The sequence below is a fragment of the Hyaena hyaena genome, unplaced genomic scaffold, assembly GCF_003009895.1.
Source record: "Hyaena hyaena isolate Hyena2069 unplaced genomic scaffold, ASM300989v1 scaffold_976, whole genome shotgun sequence".
In the NCBI taxonomy this organism is placed as follows: domain Eukaryota; kingdom Metazoa; phylum Chordata; class Mammalia; order Carnivora; family Hyaenidae; genus Hyaena; species Hyaena hyaena.
Window position 1 is genome coordinate 86,228 of NW_024081610.1, and position 22,963 is coordinate 109,190.

The 22,963-nt window shown below is 33.5% G+C and overlaps 1 protein-coding gene across 4 annotated transcripts in view; it reads left to right on the top strand.

Annotated features, from left to right (window-relative positions):
• SLCO6A1 (solute carrier organic anion transporter family member 6A1) overlaps window positions 1–22,963 on the top strand; it is a 92,985-nt gene that overhangs the window by 41,977 nt on the left and 28,045 nt on the right. For 2 of the 4 annotated variants that reach the window (XM_039221317.1, XM_039221315.1), the window contains exons 9-10: window positions 7,725–7,878; window positions 18,473–18,660. In XM_039221317.1, coding sequence (XP_039077248.1) covers window positions 7,725–7,878; window positions 18,473–18,660 — 342 coding nt within the window. The remainder of the gene's footprint in view (window positions 1–7,724; window positions 7,879–18,472; window positions 18,661–22,963) is intronic. The other 2 variants (XM_039221319.1, XM_039221318.1) reach the window with 2 other exon arrangements.

The window sequence follows — 22,963 nt, forward strand, 5'->3', positions numbered from 1 at the left end:
GAAACTTGAAGGATAAAGGAAGAGTAAAAGAAGTGATAAATATACTAGTAAATAGACTAATTTTTCATCTTCAGTTTAAACTGTATATAACTATTGAAGACAAAAAAGTATAGCATTGTCTGGTTTAGATTATCAAAGGTTGTAGATGTAATATGTGTGACAGCTGTAACCTAAGGGAAAGAAGAAATGGACATCTGTGGTTATGAGACTTACACATTTTAAATAGAGTGGTAAAATATCAACTTGAAGTAGAAAAGTAAGTATATATACATATACTTTAGTATATACACATATTCTTTATAGCTCAGGTATATATTTTCTGTCTTTGTATGGTCCACACACTAAGATTGTTTTTATATTAGTAAGTGTAGTGAAAAATAATAAAGAACAATAGGACTTAAAGTTTCTATTCCAGTATGCAAAGAACTTGTAAGTCATCACTCCCATCCTCACAGTTAGAAAAGATTTGAACAAATAAAAAATCAACAACAGGGGGCATACTGGGAAAAGTGCTATCCCCTAAACTGGAGAGATAGGCAAATAGAATTACAATTTATTGGGAGCAGAGGCCACTGGAACTGAATATTAAACAATGCTTGACTAATTGCTGGAGGTGGAATATGGGATAATTTGAGAGTTTAAGATTCCTAGGGACTCAGTCATAGGAGGACCCCACACAGTTTCATGACTCTTATCATCCAGGTGCTTTACCAGGTTATAACAGTGGAAATTGGGAGAAGAATCCTCTTGTGTTTTGGGCAAAGAAGAGAGGGAAAGTAACCATTTAAAATATGCCCACGAGAACTCTGCTGTTTGTAACAAGAGCCTACCCTGTTGGGTAGCTACTTTACCAGAGTTTCCCTTGCCAAACCTTAAAAAGGAGGACAATTAGACCTGTCAACCATTTTATAGCTTTCCTATCTTACACAAGGAAAGGGAGGAAAAAAGGCTAAGAAAATCTTCTGAAGGTCATAGCCTAGGGACTCAGGCCCACTGGGGCAGGGAGAGACATAAAACCTAAGATTTAATCATAAGATTATAGAGTGCTTTCCCTCAACAATATCTTACCACCACCCTAACAGATACTTAGTAATAACAGAGAACTACAACTGAGAGAGCTGCAAGGTATGCTCTGTTTAATAAAAAGATTATAGGGAGGCCCAAAGACAATCTGGAAGACAGAATGAGGATGCAAAAACTGAGGCCTTTGGCACCTGTAGCTACAACAAACTTTAAACACAGCCTAACTCCTACACAGATAAACATAAAAATCTCACATGAAAAGGCCTATTTACCTCTGTTCTTGTTAACCTGATGCATAATAGCTGCCTTTAAACAAATACATTATAAAGCATTCTAAAAGGCAAGAAAATACTCAGACTGAAAAACACAATAAGCATCAGAACCAGACTCAGATATGGCACGCATTTCGAAATGACCAGACTGGGAGCATAAAATAGCTATGATTAATATGCTAAGGGTTCTAATGCATAAAAGTGGGCAACATGAAAGAAAAGATAGGTAATGTAAGTAGAGAAATAGAAGTTCTAAGAAAAAAGTCAAAAGCAAATACCAGAAAGCAAAAACACTATAAGAGAAATGAAGAATCCCTTTCATGGGCCCATTAGTAGACTGGAGAGGATGGAGGAAAGTATCCATGACTGAAGATAGGTCAATAGAAACTTCTCAAACTGAAAAATAAAAAGAAAAATAAAAAGAAAAAGAAAAATTACAAAGGTATAACAGGTAATAATGCAAACAGAAGGAGAGAGGGACAGAAGAGGTAGGTAATAATGGCTGAGAATTTTTCATAATTAACAACAAACACCAAACTACAGATCTGGAAAGCTCAGAGAACTCCAAGAAGGATAGACACCAAAAAATTTACACCTAGGCATATCATATTCAAACTGCAGAATGAGAAAACAATGACAAAATCCTGAAAACCAGAAGAAATAAACCTCACTGATATACGATTGAGTATTTTTTTTTATCACAGATTTATTTAAAAACTGGATAAGCAAGAAGAGAGTGGAATGAAATATTTAAAGGATTGAAAAAAATCATTAACCTAGAATGCTGAGTGCAATGAAACTATCCTTCAAAAATGAAGTACAGGGGTGCCTGGATGACTCGTTAGGTTAAGCTTCCGACTCTTGATTTCTGCTGGAGTCATGATCTCACAGTGATGAGATACAGTCCTGCATTAGCGTGGAGTCTGCTTAAGATTCTCTCCCTCTCTCTGCGTCCACCCTTTCCCTGCTTGTATGTGCTCCCTCTTTTTTTCTCTTTCTCTCTCTCTCATTCAAAAAAAAAAGAAAGAAGTGAAAATAAAGATATTCTCAGATTAAAAAATATAGTGGAATTGTAAACCTACTTTGCAAGAAACATTTAAAGAAGTTCTTCAGAAAAAAGAAAAATGGTATGAATTAGACATTTGAGTTCACCTACAGAAACAAAGAAACATACTTTGCAAGTAAACATGCTTCACAAGAAATGTTTTTTCTTTGTTTTGAGAGAAGAATATGGACCCCACATTTACTGTGCCAACTTTTAAGACTCACACCTTAGTCACACCTGTCTTAAACACACCCAAAACACTTAGTTCCAAAAACCATTGGGACTTGCATCCACAGATCCACAAGACTGTAAGAAACAAAGGAAAATTTCTTAATGGGCTCTGCAGACTCACCATGGCTATCCCCAGGGGGATCAGCACCGAAAGAGAAGGCAAAAAATGCCCATCTCTGTTCTGGGCTTTCACTTCCAGTCAAGATGTGATAACAGATTTTCTCTCCTGGTTGGTTGTTTCTAAAAACAACCAAAAATTTAATAAAATTGAAACAGTGGTTTAAAGGCATTGGAATCAGTCATTGGAAGACAGTGGTACATGGGAAAGGAGAAACATTTAAGATGAACCCTGTAATTCCTCCAGCTTACTGTCTTAGTACAGGTTTAAGGTCATGACACAGGGAGTGGGAATGAGATAGATTCTGCCTGACTCCCTGAACTGAGGAAATTGAGCTCAGGGCTCAAAGACCAATATGGCTGTAGTTAACAGGATTGTGTCCTAGAGGACATATCTACAGAAGACCCCCTGAAGTATTAAGCCAAGTAGAAACTATGATATGTTTGAAGAAAGTTCTTGAGTCTAAGTCCACCAAAAGAATTAGAATTACAGTGCATACCACTCACACAGGATTGGGAATAATATCTGTTCTCATTAGTCCACTAGGAAACCTCAAAAATCACAGTACATAAAGTATACAGAGGGATCTTGTCTCAGCAGTGGGTATTAACTGTAAACTGAACACTACTTTGGCTGTTGCTATTAAATCTGCATATCAAACTAAAAAAAAATGAAAGGTGTTTCCAAGTAAATTAGCTGCATTTCAGAGTAAAGGTAAAAATACACAAATATTCATCATCAGAGATCAAAATTTATAAGGTCCAATATTCAGAAAAATCTTGTAAGCTAATGAGAAGCTAAATCGATCAAAAATGACCCATAACTGACATGGATGTTAATATTATTAGAGTCAACACAGTTATTATATCAGTATTCCATATGGTCAAAAAGTAAAGGATATTTTTAAAAACCCAAATTGAGCATATAGAAATTAAAACCAGGATGTTTGAGAAAAATACTATGTATGATATTAATGACACATTAGACATTGCAGGAGGTTAAAATTGAAATTAATAATAATAAACATCCAGCAAAGACACAGAGAAAAGAGAATTAACAAAAATAAAGCATCAATGAGTTGGACAGCTTCAGGTGGCCAGCTGTATGAATAGTTGGAGTCTCCAAAGGAGGGCCTTGGAGAAAAAAATATTTGAAGAAATTACATTTAAATTAAAAAAAAACCTACAGACCTAAAAACCTAGCAAACCCTGAGAACAAGAAATATGAAGAAAATTACACCATGCTGCATAATCAAACTGCTCAAAGTAAGTGGAAAGAAAAAAATCTTAAAAGCAGCAAGAGGTGGGAAAAATACTTTATATACAAATGACCAAAGATGATAATAACCATAGATTTTATATCAGAAACAATGCAGATAAGAAGAGGGTGGAAAAAGTACTTTAAAGTACTGAAAGAAAAAAGTCAACCCATCAATCTATACCAAGTCAAAATGTCTATTAGAAATGAAGGAGAAGGGTGCCTGGGTGTCTCAGTCGGTTAAGCAGCTGACTCTTGATTTCATCTCAGGTCATGATCTCACAGTTTGTGAGTATGAGCCCCTTGTTGAGCTCTGTGTTCAGAGCACAGAGCCTGCTTCAGATCCTCTGTCTTCCTCTCTCTGCCCCTCCCCCACTTGTATGCATGGACTCTCTCTCAAAAATAAGTAAATGTTAAAAAATTTTTAAAAATGAAGGAGAAGGGTTAAGTGTCTCTTTGGCTCATGTCATGATCACACGGTTTGTGGGTTTGAACCCCGCATCAGGTTCTGTGCTGACAGCTGGAGCCTGTTTCAGATTGTGTGTCACCCTCTCTCTCTGCCTCTCCCCCACCCATGCTCTGTCTCTGTCTCAAAAATAACTAAAACAAAAAAAATTTTTAAAAAAGAGCATCATTGGCTCTATCGAAAATCTAAAAAAAAAAAAGGAAAAATAATTTTACACACAAAAAATTTTAAATAATATTTGAACAACAGACTTGCCCTACATGAAATGTTTTAAAAAGTCTGGCTGAAATAATACCAGATAAGAATATGAACTACATAAAGCAAAGAAAAGCACAAATATAATCAGATATTTCAATACTCTTAGTAACAGAAGTTGGCAAAAAACTCAGTGTGATGCATAAGATTTGAACAACACTAACAAACGACCTGATTGACATTGCTGTAAAGCAAGTCTCAGTAAAAGTAAAAGATTAAATCATATAATGAAATTAAATGTTCTGACCATGATGAAATTAAATAAATAAATTAATAAAAAAAAGACTTCTGGAAAAGCCCCAAATATTTGAGGGTGAATAACAAAGTTCTAAATAACTGGTATTCAAATAATTTCTTTGGAAGAGAAATTGTAAAGTATTTTGATGTTAATGCATATGAATGCACATGTAACAAAACATAAAATGCCACTAAAACAGTACTTGAAGAAAAATGTATAGCCGGTTTTAGAAAAGAAAAAAGTCTCAAACCAATGACATTTGTTCCTACCTTAAAAAACTAGAAACATCAAAGCAGGTTGATTACAAGGTAACTAAAATAATGGAAACAATTGAGGTTTGAACAGAAATTGATGAAGTTGAAATGAGAAAGACAATGGAGGAAATATAATCAGATGAAATTTTGAGAAAATGGGTAAAACTGCAAAACCTCTAGCTAGAGATAACTACCAATATCAAGAGTTAGAGAGATGATGTGATATTTTTGTAGATTCTAGCAATATTAAGAGAATACTAGGGTAATATTATAAACAACTTTATGCCCATAAATCTAACAACTTCCATGAATGGGTAAATCCTGCAAAAGACACAAATTTAAGAAAAAATAAATGTATATATCTAGTAAATATATCAAATTTGTACTTAAACACCTTCTGATAAGAAAATTCCAGGCCTAAATGGTTATATTGGAGAATTAAACCAATATTTAAATTTAAATAAATGCTTGTTGTTTAAGCCACCCAGTCTATGATATTGTGCTATAGCAGCCTGAGCTGCTATACACTGATGAAAACATTGAACGACATGATGAAACATTGAATGACCAGGAGCATAACAAGGATATCTGCTTTCAGTACTTCTACGTTATCGTTATAATGGATGTTCTAACTATTACAACACTGTAAGAAAGGAAAAGCCATCCTGATAAGAAAAGTAGAAAAAAAAGTGTTTATTTGAAGATGACACAATTGTCTATATAGAAACTATATAACAAAACTATAACAAAAAATTATAACACTATTTAAAAAATGATAACTATAACTAAAAAATAAATTTAGCAAGTTTGTAGGATACAAGATCAAAAGGTAAGAAATTACAGTATTTCTACATACCACCTACAAATAAGTAGAAATTAATGTCAAAAATAACACGGTTAACAGTACTATTAAGAAAATATCGTCATACAAGAATCTATGGTGTTTTCATATATTACCTACAAACAACTGGAAATTGATATTACACAAAAATGTTATTAGCAATAGTACCAAGAAGAAGAAATACTTAAGGATAAATATAAGATGTGAATTCCCTATTTATAATTATTGCAAAATATTCCTGAGCTAAATTCAAGACCTAAATTTTAAATAGGTATCCTGTGTTCATGGGCTGGAAGACAATATATTCAGTCAATCCTTTCCAAATTGTCAATGTAATCACAACCAGAATCCCAACAGGCTTTCTTTTTTAGATATTCTACAAACAAATTAATACAATATACACAGGACCTAGAAAAATTTTTAAAAATTCTGTTGAAGAGTAGAAGTGGAGGACCAACACTATTTGATTTCAAGAGTTAATAGCTAATGTAATAGTATTGGTGTAAACATATATGATAGATGTGATAGAATAGAAAGTTCAGAAATAAGCCCACTTATAAATGGATAATTGAGTTTTTATATATATGCAATTTATTTAAGAACATATAATCATTTTATCAAATAATGATGGAAAAATTAGATATCTATATGTAAATACATGAACTTTGATCCATCTCTTATACCACATAAAATAGTTAAAATGGATTGTAGGTGTGAATACAAGATATAAAATTCCAAGAATATAGGAGAAGTTTTTATAAACTTCGGTTCAGCAAAGTTTTTTAAATATGACACTAAATACATGATCCATAAAGAAATATATCGATAAATTGGTCTATGTCAAAATAAAATATTTCTGCCTTTGAAAGACCTGTTAAAGGAATAAAAGAACAAGATTGTGAGAAGATAGTTGAAAATCATATATCTGACAAAAGACTTGTTTCCAGAATATATAAAGAAATTTCAAGAAAATAATAAAAATGGGCAAAAGATTTGAACATTTAATCAAATAAATACAGATGGGAAATAAGCATATGAAAGGATGGCTCACATCATAAGCCATCAGGGAAGGGAATATTAAAAACCGCAATATGAAACTACTATATTCTTGTTGGAATGTCTAAAATTAAAAAGACTGAGTATACCAAGTGATAGTGAGGAATGTAGAAAGCAACTGAAACTCTTAAACATTGCTGATGAGAATATAAAATGGCACAACCAAATAGGAAAAGTGACATTTCTCAAAAAGTTACATGAGCACCTACCATATGATCTAAACATCCTACTCTTTAGTATTTACCCAAGAGATATAGAGACATGTCACCATACAAAGACCATTTGAAGAACAACTGTATCAAAGAATTCAGACAAAGAAAGTATATATATCATATGATTCAATTTCATGAATTTTATATTAATGAAAACGACAGAAAATAGATCCACAGATGCCAGGGTACAGAGGTATTATAAAGGGACACTGAAATTTGGAGGGTGATGATTATGTTTGTTAACATGATTGTGGTGATGGTAGTGATGATTTCATAATTGTCTACATATATCCAAAAATTTCCAATTGTACACTTTATGTATAGTTCATTTTACATATTGAGTTATACCTCAATAAACCTGTTAAAAAGAATTTATTGAAATAATCATATTTTTATGGATGTCATATCCTGATGTACACATTAATAAGTATAATACTTCAATCTCTTTTTTTACAGAACAGGACAGTTGGGAAACCTGTCAGCTCCTTGCAATTCTCATTGTAGATGCTCATCTTCATTATATTCTGCTATATGTGGAAGAGATAATATTGGATATTTTTCTCCTTGCTTTGCAGGCTGTACACATTCTAAGACAATAGCAGATCACAAGGTAAGTATTTTTTATTATGCTTCTTCCTCTCAATAAGTTGTTCAGCTTGTAGATGGTGTTTACGTTTTACTCCTACCTCTCTATAAAACCTTTTTTCCCTATAAATGTTTTTTTAAAAATACAGGAAAAGAATATTTGCTTTATGTGGCCATAATACAAAGGGTTTATGGGAATTGGCAGTGGAAAATATAGTTGTACATTAAAACATGCCTCAATAAGTAAGAAACTTGTGAAAGGAAAAAAATCCACAGGTAAATACAAAGAATAAAAGTGTAGATTAATCATGTATAAAACCAAGATGGAGATTAAAGCACAAAAGCAGTAAAATCAGTTTTATCTATAAAAATCAATCAAGGAATTCACAAAATAGAAGGATATAAAATATGCTATTATATAAATAAAACATGGACAGAGAAGAAATTTAGTGCTTTTAGAATGGGTGCAAACTTAAGCAACTGTCAACTTAATATTAATGGCTATATGCATAGGATGTTATATATGAACCTAATGATAAACATGAATCAAAAACCTAAAATAGATTTGCCAAAAATAAAGAGAAAAGAATTCAAGGATATCACTAAAGAAAGCCATCAAGCCACAAAAGAAAGTGAGCAGGAAAAGAAAGGAACAGAGAACCACTAAAACAACCATTAAAAAAGGTAACAAGGGGCGCCTGGGTGGCTCAGTATGTTAAGCGTCAGACGTCGGCTCAGGTCATGATCTCACGGTTCGTGGGTTCCAGCCCCGCATCGGGCCCTGTGCTGACGGCTAGCTTAGAGCCTGGATCCTACTTCAGATTCTGTGTCTCCCTCTCTCTCTGACCTTACCCTGCTCACGCTGTCTCTCTCTCTCTGAAATAAATAAAATATTTTAAAAAAAGGTAACAAAATGGCAGTAAATTTATACTTACCAATAATTACTTTATAAAGAGACTAAATGCCAATCAAAAGATAGAGGGTAGCTGAATGTTTGTATAAAAAAAGCAAGATCCACGTATATACAGCCTACAAGAGATTCCCTTCAAACCTAAAGACACATGCAGATTGAAAGCAAAGGAATGGGAAAACATTTATCATGCAAATGGATACAAAAAGAAAGCTAGAATAGCAAGACTTACATTAGGCAAAATAGACTTTAAAACAAAGACTGTAGCAAAGGACAAAGCAGAACACTGTATAATATAAAAAGAACTATCCAACAAGAACATAAAACAATTGTAAATACTAATGCATCCAACATGGGAGAACCCAAAATGTAAAGCAACTATTAACAAACATAAAGGAATAAATCAATACTTATACAATAACAGTAGGGGACTTTAACACCCACCTACATCAATGGGTAGATCAGATAGAAAATCAAAAAGGAAACAGTGGTTTTGAGTGACACATTGGAACAGATGGACCTAACAGATATATTCAGCACGTTCCACCCTAAAACAGCAGAATGCATATTCTTTTCAAGTGCACATGGAACTGTCCCCAGAATAGATCACATATTAGGACACAAAACAAGTCTCAACAAGTTCAAAAAGATTGAAATCTTTTCTGACCACAGTGGGATAAAATTAGAAATCAGTCACACACACAAAAAAAAAATCATGGAGATTAAACAATATGCTACCAAACAATGAATGAGTCAACCAAGAAATCAAAGAGGAAATTAAAATTTACATGGAAAGAACTGACAATGAAACACAGTTGTCCAAAAACTTTGGAATGCAGCAAAAACTATTCTAAGAGGGAAGATCATAGCAATACAGGGCTACATCAAGAAGCAAGAAAAATCTCAAAAACTTTAATCTTACACTGAAAGGAGCTAGAAAAAGAACAAAATCCAAAGCCAGTAGAAGAAAGAAAATGACTAATATTAGAAATAAATAAAATAGAGACTAAAAAACTATAGAATAGATCAATGAATCCAGGAGCTGGTTTTTTGAAACGATCAACAAAACTGATAAACTTTTATCCAGAGTAATAAAAAAAAAAGAGAGTGAGAGAGAGAGAACTCAAATAAAATCAGAAATGAAAAAAAGAAATAACTGACACCATAGAAATTGTAAGATATTACACACCACAAAAGATTATAAGACAATATTACAAAAATATATACCAACAAATTGGATAACTTTGAAAAATGGACATATCCCTAGAAACCTATAACCTCTGAAAACTGAATCAGGAAGAAATAGAAAATTTTAACAAACCAATTACTAACAATATAATTGAATCAGTAATTTTATAGGGAACAAACTATGGTTACCAGAGGGGAGATGGGCTAGGAACAATTTGGGTGGGTAATGGGAATTAAGAAAGGTACTTGTGATGAGCATCGAGTGTGGTATGTTAAGTGTTGAATAACTAAATTCTATACCTGAAACTAATATTACACTGTATATTAACAACTGAAATTTAAATAAAAACTAAGGAAAAAAAGAAACTTCCAACGAACAAAAGTCCAGGATCAGATAACTCCATAGGTGAGTTATACCAAGCATTTAAAGAATAGTGAATACCGGGGCTCCTGGGTGGCTTGTCGGTTAAGCGTCCGACTTTCGCTTAAGTCATGATTTCGCGGTTCGTGTGTTCGAGCCCCGCGTCGGGCTCTGTGCTGACTGCCAGCTCAGAGCCTGGAGCCAGTTTCAGTCTGTGACTCCCTCTCTCTCTCTCTCTCTGACCCTCCCCTGCTCATGCTGTCTCTCTCTCTCCTAGAAATAAATAAAACGTTTAAAAAAAATAAAAGAATAGTGAATACCAATTCTTCTCAGACTTTTCCAAAACATAGAAAAGGAAGGTAAACTTCTAAATTCATTCTCTAAGGCCAGTATTACCCTGATACCAAAACCAGATAAAAATACTGAAAAAAGAAAACTACAGGCCAGTATTTCTGATGAAAATAGATGCAGAAATCCTGAACAAAATATCGACAAATTGAATACAACAAAACAATTAAAAAAAATTCATTAATCATGATCAAGTGGGATTTATTGCCAGATGTGAAGGTGGTTCAATATTCACAGTTCAATCAATGTGATACATCACATCAATGAGAGAAAATATAAGCACCATGTGATCTTATCAATAGATGCATAAAAGCATTTGACAAAGTACAAAATCCATTCTGGAAAACCCCCAACAATGTAGGTTTAGAAGAAACATACCTCAACATAAGAAAAGCTATAGATGAAAAACCCACAGCTAACATATTCAATGGTGAAAAACTAAGATCTTTTCCCCTAAGGAACAAGACAAGATGTCCACTCTCACCGCTTTTATTCAACATGGTACTGGAAGTCCTAGCCACAGTAACCACACAATAAAAATAAATAAAATGTATTCAAATTGGTAAGGAAGAAGTAAATTTTTAACTATGTACAGAAGACCTGACATTACACAGAGAAAACCCTAAAGACCACCAAAAAACTACTAGAACTAATAAATGAATTTAGCAAGATCATAGGAGACAAAGATAACATGCAGAAATCTGTTGCATTTCTATACACTATTAATGTAGTAGCAGAAAGGGAAATTAAGAAAATAATCCCATTTATAACTGCACTAAAAAGAATAAAATATCTACTAATAAACTTAACCAAAAAGGTGAAAGACCTGTCATCTGAAAACTATAAAATATTGATGACTACACAAATAAATGGAAAAATATTTTATGCTGATGGTTTGGGATAACCAGTATTTTTTAAATGTCCATACTATACAAAGAAATCTATAGGTTTAACGCAATCTTTAACAAAATGCCAGCAGCATTTTTCATAGAACTAGAACAAATAATCCTGAAATTTGTATGGAAGTACAAAAGACCCCAAATAGCCAAAGCAATTCTGAAAAGAACAAAACAGGAAATATCGCAGTCTCAGATTTCAAGATATACTACAAGGCTATAGTCCTCAAAACAGTATGCCACTTGCACAAAAATAGACAAATAGATTGATGGAAGAGGATAGAGTCCAGAAATACACACACATGTGTGGTCAATTAATCTATGACAAAGGAGGCAATAATATGCAATGGAAAAAAGATAGTCTCATTGATAAATGGTGTTGGGAAAACTGGACAACTACATGCAAAAGAATGAAATTAGACCACTTTCTAACACCATATGCAAAAGTAAACTAAAATGGATTAAAGATGCAAATGTGAGACCTGAAACCATAAAATTCCTACACAAAATCATATGCAATAACTTCTTTGACATCAAAAAATTATATATTTTTGTAAATATGTTTCCTTTGATAAGGGAAGAAAAAGCAAAATTAAATTACTGGGACTACACCAAACTAAAAAGCTTTTGCTCAGTGAAGAAAACCATTAACAAAGCAAAATGGCAACCTTTTTGAATGAGAAAAGGTATTTGCAAATGATATATTTGATAAGGGGTTAATATCCAAAATATATAAAGAACTTATACAATGTAACACCAAAAAACAATCTGATTAAATATGGGCAGAGAACATAAATAGACATTTTTTTTGAAAAAGACATACAAATGACGTAAAAAGATACTTAACATCACTCATCATCAGGGAGTTGCAAATCAAAACCACAATGATATATCACCTCACACTTATCAGAATGACTAAAACAAGAAACACAAGAAATAACAAGTATTAGCGAGTATGTGGAATAAAAGAATCCCTCATGCACTTTTGGTGGGAATGTAAATTGGTGCAGCCACTGAAGAAAACAGAATGAATATTCCTCAAAAATTTAAACATAGAATTACCGTATGATCCAGTAATTCTACTACTGGGTATTTACCCAAAGAAAATGAAAACATTAATTGGAAAAAGTATATGTAGCCCTGTGTTTATTGTTTATAGTATTCAAGATATGGAAGCAACCCAAGTGTCCATCATAGATAAATGAATTAAAAAGATGTGGGCTCTGTGTGTGTATGTAGATGTATATACACACACAAAATGGGGTATAGTGTATATGTATATATACTATATATAGTATATATATACTAATATATAACTATATATATTAACTATAGAGAACAAACTGGTGGTTATTAAAAGGAAGTTGGTGGGGGACAGGTGAAATAGGTGAAGGAGATTAAGAGTATACTTATTGTGATTAATAATGTATAGAATTGTTGAATCATTATATTGTACACCTGAAACTAACATAATACTGGATGTTAATTATATTTGAATAAAAAACTGCTTCCATGTATTACATCATCCCAATTTTACAGTTTTAAAGCAGTAGGTGACCTTCATCTGCCTCTTGCGTAGCCAAGTTGAAAGCAATGGTTTAAGAGAAGTTTGTGTCTTCTACTTTTGTTATTTATTTCAGTTCTGTCCTCCTATCAGCAGTACCCATTCATGGGGAAATCTTGAACCATGGTCTCTCTTACAGCATTGGGCTGACCAGTACTATCGTTCTGATCACCTTTCACTTAGTTTTTTCTTCTCCTGAGAAATTAAAAATATCTATACCACACCTTCTTGGTGTTCTATATCTGTTCCACATTAACTCAGATATGAAAATCAGTCCCTTTAATCAGTGATTAGCATACATACAAGACCTTTATAAGCATACCACACTTTCTAGAAAGGTAAAAGAGAAGACTTAGATGGCAGTAATACGAATGACTTACAGCTGAATATATGTTACTCCTGTTTGTCTTTTGCTGTTGACATGTATTAGGACTCATTTTAACATTTCCCTATTTGCTCATCTGGTCTATAACCATCAGAACTCCTTACTTCCCTAGGCCTTCTACCAACCAGACAAATATTCTTATTTTGTTATTCAGAGCTGTTGGCTACTCTGTTACTTGTTGAGTCCAGGTTAATTGTCTTTTGTCCAAAGTTGCATAAATCTGCTCTCAGCTAAATAATGCACGATAACTTCAGTTTCTCCCTTTTAAGTGGCACCAAAGGAGGGATGCAGGCTTTAACAACTGTTTTTCTCTCGTTTCTGGCTGGTATTCCCGAGGGGAAGAGTGCAACAGAGAGGTATATATATCCTGACCCATGGGCCTTATACCACGTCCCTTAGCAAGCAGTAAGATCCTTATGCACTTATATAATAATATGGTTTTTCCTGTTATACACAGATTACTTTATCATAAGATATTAGCATACCTGACCAACTTCAGTATTTCATAGGTTTTCAGTAGTGTATGATTTAATAGTATATCTTCATTTTTTTATTGAATAGTAATATAAAAAGATTGCATACCCTTTAAAAATGTTTCTCCTTAAATGTTACTTTATACATTTTAAATGACATTTAAAGTCTTTAAAATATGTTACTTTGGAAAGCTTTACATGCAATAGAAAATAGAAAAGCATAATGAACCCCTGTATGCGTGCCCATTACCTAGCATCAGCAACTTATTAACTTCTGGAAAATCTTACTTTATACTCCTACTAACTTCCTCTCTTCCATTTTAGTTTGAAATAAGTAAATAAATTTTAAGTGCTCATATTTTCACCATACTATAAAGCATAATTGCTTGACCTTGGTGTTTTGCTCCCATTGTGTATTCAAGAACTATGCCACCCACCGTAAAGTTCCAACTATTCTTACCTTTTTAAGGATTTTTTTTTTTTACAATTTCATATAAGTCTGTATAAATTTCTTGCATTTCTCTAAGGAATAATTAACTCATAATGAATAACAATGATAGAAATAATCTATAAGATAGTCACTTAAACTGTGTGGTAATATGTGATACTGAATTATAAAATTGAAACAATAAAATATTTTTGACAAATATTAGACCCATTAGAAATTACCCAGGATAATTAACTTGACAGAAATAATGGCTTTGAAAGAAAATGAATAATTGCAGAAATTATGATTAATACAGTTTGATATGAGTGTAACTGATTAATAGATAAAATATGCACTAATTTCAAATGGGAAAGAATTGATACCAATATAAATAATTTTGCTAAATGATAAAGAAACACTATAAAAAGTAATTATGTATCTAAATGATTTTTATGGAATTCTCTCCATCGAAAATATTCTTGTGATGAAAATATGTCAACTTTGAAATCAATCTGATTAAATGTTTATATTCAGAGCATCAAAGTGAATTAGAATTAGATGCTATTCAGTTACACTGGTATAAAAGTTTGGTCAAAAATATTATTTCTTTGAAGATTTCTAAGTTTTCATAAAAATTAGAGCTTTAGTATAACTGAAAATAGCTATCTGTTCTTCTTATTGATAATTGCTGGGCAATTTTTCTCATTGAGACCCACATGCATTTTTCTTTTTATCTGTGCTACCAAAAATCTTCAGAATTCCTTAATATAGGTATTAAAGAAATCTTGGACTTTTCTTCATGATCTTGTCATTGAGACTAGTTCTTTTTCATCTGATATGGCTTCCATTATAAAATAGCAGGATTGGGACTCCTGGGTGGTTTAGTCAGTTGAACAGTTCATGATCTCATGGTCATGGGTTCGAGCCCAGCATTGGGCTGTGTGCTGACAGCTCAGAGCCTGGAGTCTGCTTTGGATTCTGTGTCTCCCTCTCTCTCTGCACCTTCCCTGCTCCCACTCTGTTTTTCTCTGTCTCTCAAAAAATGAAATAAAATGTTAAAAATTTAAAAAAAAACCAGGATCATGGTGTTTTTTTCCAGAGGCTGCTATATTATAATAGGATCTTCGTTCTAATTATCTATGGAGGGCAATGTCAGTCTCACCCACACATTAAGGATTACAAGAAGTTAGGCTTCAAGCTCTCTTTCCATCGACAATCCTTAGAATATTTTAGCTTCATTTGCTCACATCCCACCTTTGTTTTATTTTTATTATATATTGTATTTCTCATGTATTTTAAATTACATGCTATTATTGTTTTGTAAAGTCAATAAGCACTTACATGTACCCATTTTCATGCATTTCTATGTTTTCATATGAGATTATTTACTTTCTTCCTGAAGAATCATATTTCACCTTCATTTTTGGAAAAAAAAACTTTCACAGGGTCTGGAATTTTATATTGGAAGGGTTTACCCATCTCTACCCTGACACCCCAGTATTTAAAAGATACTATTTTATTGTCATATATTTGACTGCTTGGTGGCTATTAAGATTTTCTCTTTGCTTTTGGTTTTCAACAGTTTTACTTTGATGGGTTTAGATTGCATTTTCATTAAATTTATTTTGCTTGGTTTTCATAGTCTGTGGATTTGTGTCTGTTTGAAACTTCTCATTTGTTGTTCCTCTCTTTTGCTCCCCCCTTGTTTTTAGAGAGGAGAACCATGTATTAATTTACTCTTGCTTCATAACAAATTACCACAGGCTTAGTGTCTTTAAATACTTCTATTTAATTAATTCACAGTTCTAAGGTCATAAGTCCAGATGCCATCACTAGGTCCTCTGTTGAGTCTCACAGGCTAAAATCAGGGTATTGGCTGACCTGTGTTGCTTTCTGGAGGCTCTGGAGAAGAATCTGCTTCCCAGCTTATTCAGGTTATTGGCCATTCAGTTGCTTTGGGCTATGAAAAATGAGGTCTTTGTTTCCTTACTAGCTGTCAACTGAGGACCAATTTTAACTTTTAGAGGCTATCCCCATTCTTTACTGCGTAACTTCATCTGCAAAGCTGGCAAAAGCTAAACGCTCTTGTATCACATGATTTAAATCTCTAATTTCAGAAAAATCCCAGTACTTTTTAAGGCTCACCTAATTAGGTGAAGTTTAACCTCTCTCTCTCTCTTAAAGTCACCTATGCCATATAACATAACTTAGTGAGGGGAGAATCATACCGGCTTATGCAACAGGGTTGAGGATGGTTAGGTGCCATCTTAGAATGCTGCCTAACACCTACTACAACTAGGCCTTTCCACTGTGTTTACTCAATGTGTTTTTCACTTCTAACATTTATGTTTTTGTAGGGTACAAATCCCTGGCAAAATACCACATTATTTAAAATGTTTCATCCATTTCCCCCTCTATTTCCTGGAAATTATTAATCAGTGCTATTTTAACATTCTTGCTGTTAGGTACATTATATAGATCATCTATGAGTCTTACTTGTGTTGTTATTCTCTTAATCATAAGCCAGTTATTATAGCTCCTAATAAAATTATACAATGATCTATTTCTCTGTTTTGGCTGTATTTTCAGGCTGTTAGGTGCATACACGTTGATAATTGTCACAGCTTCTTGCTGAGTTGTTTCTTTTACCTTTATAAAGTTTCTTTTTCCATCTCTGGTAATACTCTTTCTTAACGTCTATTTTATATATTAAATAGTCACTTTAGCTTTCTCTTGCTGACTATTTCCATGTCTATCTTGTTTCTGTCATTTTATATTCCAATTATTTGTGTCTATAAACCAGCATATAATGTGGTTTTGCTTTTTCTTCAATTCTGCTAATCTCTTTTAATTGGAGGTTTTAGACTGCTGAAATCTATTGTAATTATTGATATAGTGGATTTAAATCTACCTTCTTTTTTATTGTTTGAATTAAATATATTTTACTATTTCATTTTAATATAACTTTTGGCCTTTTGGTTTTTTTACTTTGAATATAACTCCACAGTCCTTCAACCCTTCCGGAGCCTAATATCTTGTGATTCTACCATTTGCTCACTTAACCTTCTTCATATTTTCAGTTTTCCCTTGGCCAGCCTAGCCTCCATTGTCTGCAACCACTCCAGATGTGCTGGACATCTTTTGTCTGACCTTTCAGTCCACTTTTCACTGTTCTCTACTTATTGTTCAAGAAGACTGAACTATAGGATGAAAGCTTCCTTGGCTTCAGACTGGATTAAGATAATAAAAAGTCCAAGTGCAAAATCAGAAAAATGAGGGGAAAAGTGAAGTCATTGTGCTTACTTTCTTGGTTCCCTTTCTGAGCCATGGACTGACTGTTGACTGAAGGTCTTATATTCTTTCTTCCCTCTTTATATGACGCTCTCCTTCTGGTCACCATTCTTTCTCCAAGACCCTTAAACAAATCCCTTCAAATATACTTTCAAAATATATACTGGATCTGACTAGCTTCATCATTTTCTCTCACCACAGCCCCTATCCCTATTGTCTTGCACCTCATTTCAATAGATTTGTAACTGTTTTCTCTGCTTTCATCTTTTCCTTCATAGTCTAATATAGCTGTCAGAGTGATCTTTTAAAATATATCATTTATACATATATCTCTCCAATGTTTTTACATTACTAAGAATAAAAATCAAAGTTCTTAAAGTGTTCTTGCAGTTATTTACCAGTTTCTGTATCATGTGCTTTTCCCCTACTACTCTGATTTTATTTTCTTAGTTTCTTTCATGTTTACTCTGCTCCAGCCACATTTGTCCCCTTGCTTTTCTTTGGATGTAAATATCTTTGCCGAATTTTTAAAAGAAAATCAATAGAATTTATCCTAAGTAACTCTAGTCACACAGACACATTTTTATTACATAAAGTACCTAGAACATATCATTAATATTTCATTTCTAAATAATGAATGGCAGATTTAATGTAAGAATATTGAGTACTAAAAATAGCTAGTGTCTCTGCAATTATTGAAGTTATTTTATAATGATAGGAATTATTGTTTTATGACTATATTTCTAGAAGATGGTTTCTTATTTTCATTTTCATAGACATACTACAATTGCTCTTGCATTCAAGAAGGATTAACAACTGCAGATGACCAAGGTGATTTTATTGATGCCAGAGCTGGGACATGTGATGCAAAGTGCCATAAATTACCTTTGTTTGTTGCTTTTGTCTTTTCTACGATTTTATTTTCTGTTTTTTCTAGTATACCAAACACCCTGACCATCCTTCGGTATGTATATAATTCAAAATCATTGTTCATTTAATTAATGAGAAAGGCAATTTTAAGACTATTTTAGAATATTGTTATAAATGAGTCATTCTTTTGTTTCAAAGTGGCAACTGTGAGGGGGGAAATTGTTATATTGTCAAAATTCATGTATTTATTTCTGTTTCAGCTAATTATTTGCTTTAAGTTTGTGGCTATCACATTTAGTTTTAATTAGTTAAGTTTAACTTACAATATGGTAAATTCATATATAAGAAAATTGTTGCATTGTCAAAATTTGCGTATATATTAATTTTCCTTTTTTTCTAATTTATTCACATAAAGCCTATAGATATCACATTTAGCTTAACTTTCATTTAAAACTAAACTTTTTGCTTAGTTTAAGACACATGTAAATTTCATAAATACAGGGAAAATCTTAATTTTAACACAAATGTAATTATAGGATTGATTCATTAGTTACAGGTATTTATTGAGGGTTTACTTCTATATTAGCCAATTTGACCAGGAGAAAACATCACTGTCATTAGCAATGACATAATAATTTCGAAAAATTATTAATTTTTTCTGAATATGTGAAATACAGCTAATATTTATTTTTATCATGTAGCAAGATAATTGGTTATTACTTTCAATGTTTTTTAAATGGCTAACATAAAACTTTAAGTCATGAAAAGCAATTTGTTGTCCCCTAGGAAAGTAGACTAGAAAACATGAATATATGGCCCCCCCACAAAAAGTCTTAGAACTTGAAGACATGTGGCTTCTGCTTTTAATTAACTTGCAATTTAATGAGAAATAAAAGTTGGACATATAAATACAGTGAAGCAGCTTTTGTAACCATTCATCTGTGTCTGGGCAAAATTACAGGACCAATAAGATACATACCTTGCCTTCAAGTTTTCTAGAGTATAATAGGGAGAGAAAACAATAAAGAAAATGTACAGTGGATATTTAGAGGTGACTTGATTAAAACCTGGACAGACTGACCCAGGAAAAAGTTGAAGAAATGGTAATTTTTATTTAGGATGATTTGGAAATGCTCATAGAAGATGCAGTACTTGAACTGAGCTAGAAGATAAGTGACTTGTCATAATGTGTGTCAATTAGGGGAAAGTTCTTAACAAGAGAACTGAGCAGTGAAAGTAGAGGCAAAAATGTGTGGAGTATCTTGACAAGTAGTTTGTTATGACAGACGTTGCATGATGGTAAATGGGACAGGGAGATTTGGGCTCCATAAAGGTCTAATCATGGAAGGCTTTCTTTGCCATATTAACATGAATGATGTTATCCTTTTTGTGGCTGGAGGCCACTGAAAACAATAAACCTCATAAGTAGAAGTGATCAAGTATGTATTTTAGATAGAATACTTTGAAGAGTGTATAAAAAAAGATAAAGAAAAGGGGAAAATGGAGAAAAACGTAAGGACTTAACTTAAAGCTTAAGTTAAAAGCTTTGAAACTTAAAGCTTCAAAGAATACTTTGAAGAGTGTATAAAACAAACTAAGCTGAAGGGAAAATAGAGAAAAAGGTAAGGACATAGGATACAATTTTCAAATTTAGTAGTGGTATTAAACTTAGAAGTGATAGAATATTTTTGAGAAATATTTAGTTTGGATAAAATAGCAAGATTATTATTATTATTTTAGATATTTTTATTTCTAGGAGAGAGAGAGAGAGAGAGACAGCGTGAGCAGGGGAGGGTCAGAGAGAAAGGGAGTTATAGACTCTGAAATAGGCTCCAGGCTCCGAGCTGGCAGTCAACACAGAGCCCGACGCGGGGCTCGAACCCATGAACCGCGAGACCATGACCTAAGCAAAAGTTGGACGCTTAACCGACTAAGCCACCCAGGCGCCCCTAAAATGGCAAGATTATTACTTCGATGTTCCTCATACAAAATCTTTAACAAATTAGGATTATGTGTAGGTTTCCAAACTAGGGAAATAAATGAATGACAATTCATTAACTGAGATAAGAAATTCAGGGCACCTGGGTGACTCAGTCGGTTAAGCATCTGACTTTAGGTCAGGTCATATCTCACGATTCGTGGGTTCAAGCCCTGCATCAGGCTCTGAGCCTGGAGCCTGTTTCAGATTCTGTGTGTCCCTCTTTCTCTGCCCCCTCCACCCACTCATGCTCTGTCTCTCTCTGTCTCAAAAATAAATCAACTATTAAAATATTAAAAAAAAAAAAAAGAAATTCAACAAGAGAATGCTTAGATTGAAGATAATCAGTACAGGGGAGCCGGCAAGATGGTGGAGAAGTAGGGAGCTCCTTGCATTTCACTTGCACCCATCTCTAAAGCAGAGAAGGTCTGAAGTCATAGGACACTGAGCCACAGGAATTTAGGAAGAGAAAGAGGCAGAATAGACTGGGAAGGAAACCTCATAAGTGCAGCTACCTCAAGAAACAAGCCAAAGTACACATGGTGGAGAGTCCTAAATACCGCTCTGAGTAGGGAAAGAAAATAACCAAACTCTCAACAAGAGAAACCAAGAAACACCATTCAAAGAACACTTCCTGACTGGACAGGCCCTGAACAGTCAAAGAGCCCTCTTTAATACAGCAGATCTCACAGGGGCAGAGGGTACAACAAGCTTTTACAATTAACAAGAGATAGAAAACTAACCAAAATGACGAAACGGAAGAACTCTCCTCCAAAGAAATTCCCGGAAGAAATGACAGCTAAAGAACTGCTCAAAATAGATATAAGCAACATAACTGAACAAGAATTTAGAACAGTAGTCATAAAATTAATCGCGAGGCTTGACAAAAGCATGGAAGACATCAGAGAAACTATTACTACAAAGACTATGGCGCTCAAAAATAGTTATGACGAATTAAAAAATGCTATGAATAAGATACATAATAAAATAGAGGTGTCCAAAGCACGGATTGAAGAGGCAAAAAGGAGAATAAGTGATTTAGAAGACACAATAATAGAAAAAGAGGAAGCTGAGAAAAAGAGAGATAAACTGAACCAGGAACATGAAAGAAGAGTTCGAGAACTCAGCGATACAATGAAATGGAGCAATGTCCCTATCATAGAAATCCCAGAAGAGAAAGAGAGAGGGAAAGGTGCTGAAGGAGTCCTGGAACAATTATAGAAGAGAACTTCCCCAATCTGGGGAAGGAAACAGACGTTGAAATCCAAGAGGCACAGAGAACTCTCCTCAGACGTAACTTGAATTGATCTTCTGCATGACATATCATAGTGAAACTGGCGAAATATAAGGACAAAGAGAAAATTTTGAAAGCAGCTAGGAATAAAAGGGCCCTAACATACAAAGGGAAACCTATCAGGGTGGTTACAGACCTATCTACTGAAACTTGGCAGGACAGAAAGGAATGGCAAGATATCTTCAATGTGATGAACAGAAAAAATATGCAGCAAGAATCCTATATCCATAAACCCTGTCATTCAGAATAGAAAGAGAGATAAAAGTCTATCCAAATAAACAAAAATTGAAAGAATTTGTCACCAGTAAACCAGCCCTACAAGAAATCCTGAGGAGGACTCTCTGAGGGAAATGTTGCAAGGAAGGCAAGATACTAGAGACACCACCACAAGCATGAATCCCACAAATGACACGATGACTAAACCCATATATTTCAATAATAACATTGAATGTAATGGGCTGAATACTCCAATCAAAAGACATAGGGTAGCAGAATGGATAAGAAAACAAAATCCGTCTATTTGCTGTCTACAAGAAACGCATTTTAGACTGGAGGACACCTTCAGATTAAAAGTAAGGGGATGGAGAAATACATATCATGCTACTGGACGTTAAAAGAAAGCTGGAGTAGCTATACTTATATCAGACAAACTGGACTTTAAATTAAAGACAGTAACAAGGGATGAAGAAGGGCATTATATAATAATCTATCCATCAGGAAGAACTAACAATTATAAATGTCTACGCACTGAATATGGGAGCCCCTAAATATTTAAAAACAATCACAAACAGAAACAGTCTTATAAATAAGAATGTGCTAATAGAGGGGACTTTAATACTCTACTTACAACAATGGATAGATCAACCAAAAAGAAAATCACTAAAGAAATAATGGACTTGAATGACACATTGGACCAGATTGATCTAAGAGATAGATTTAGAACTCTCCATCCCGAGGCCATGGAATTCACTTTCTTCTCAAGTGCGCATGGCACGTTCTCCAAGATAGATCACATACTGGGACATAAAGCAGCCCTCAATAAATATAAAAGAATTGAGATCATACCATGCACACTTTCAGAACACAATGCTATGAAACTTGAAATCAATCAGAGGAAGAAGTCTG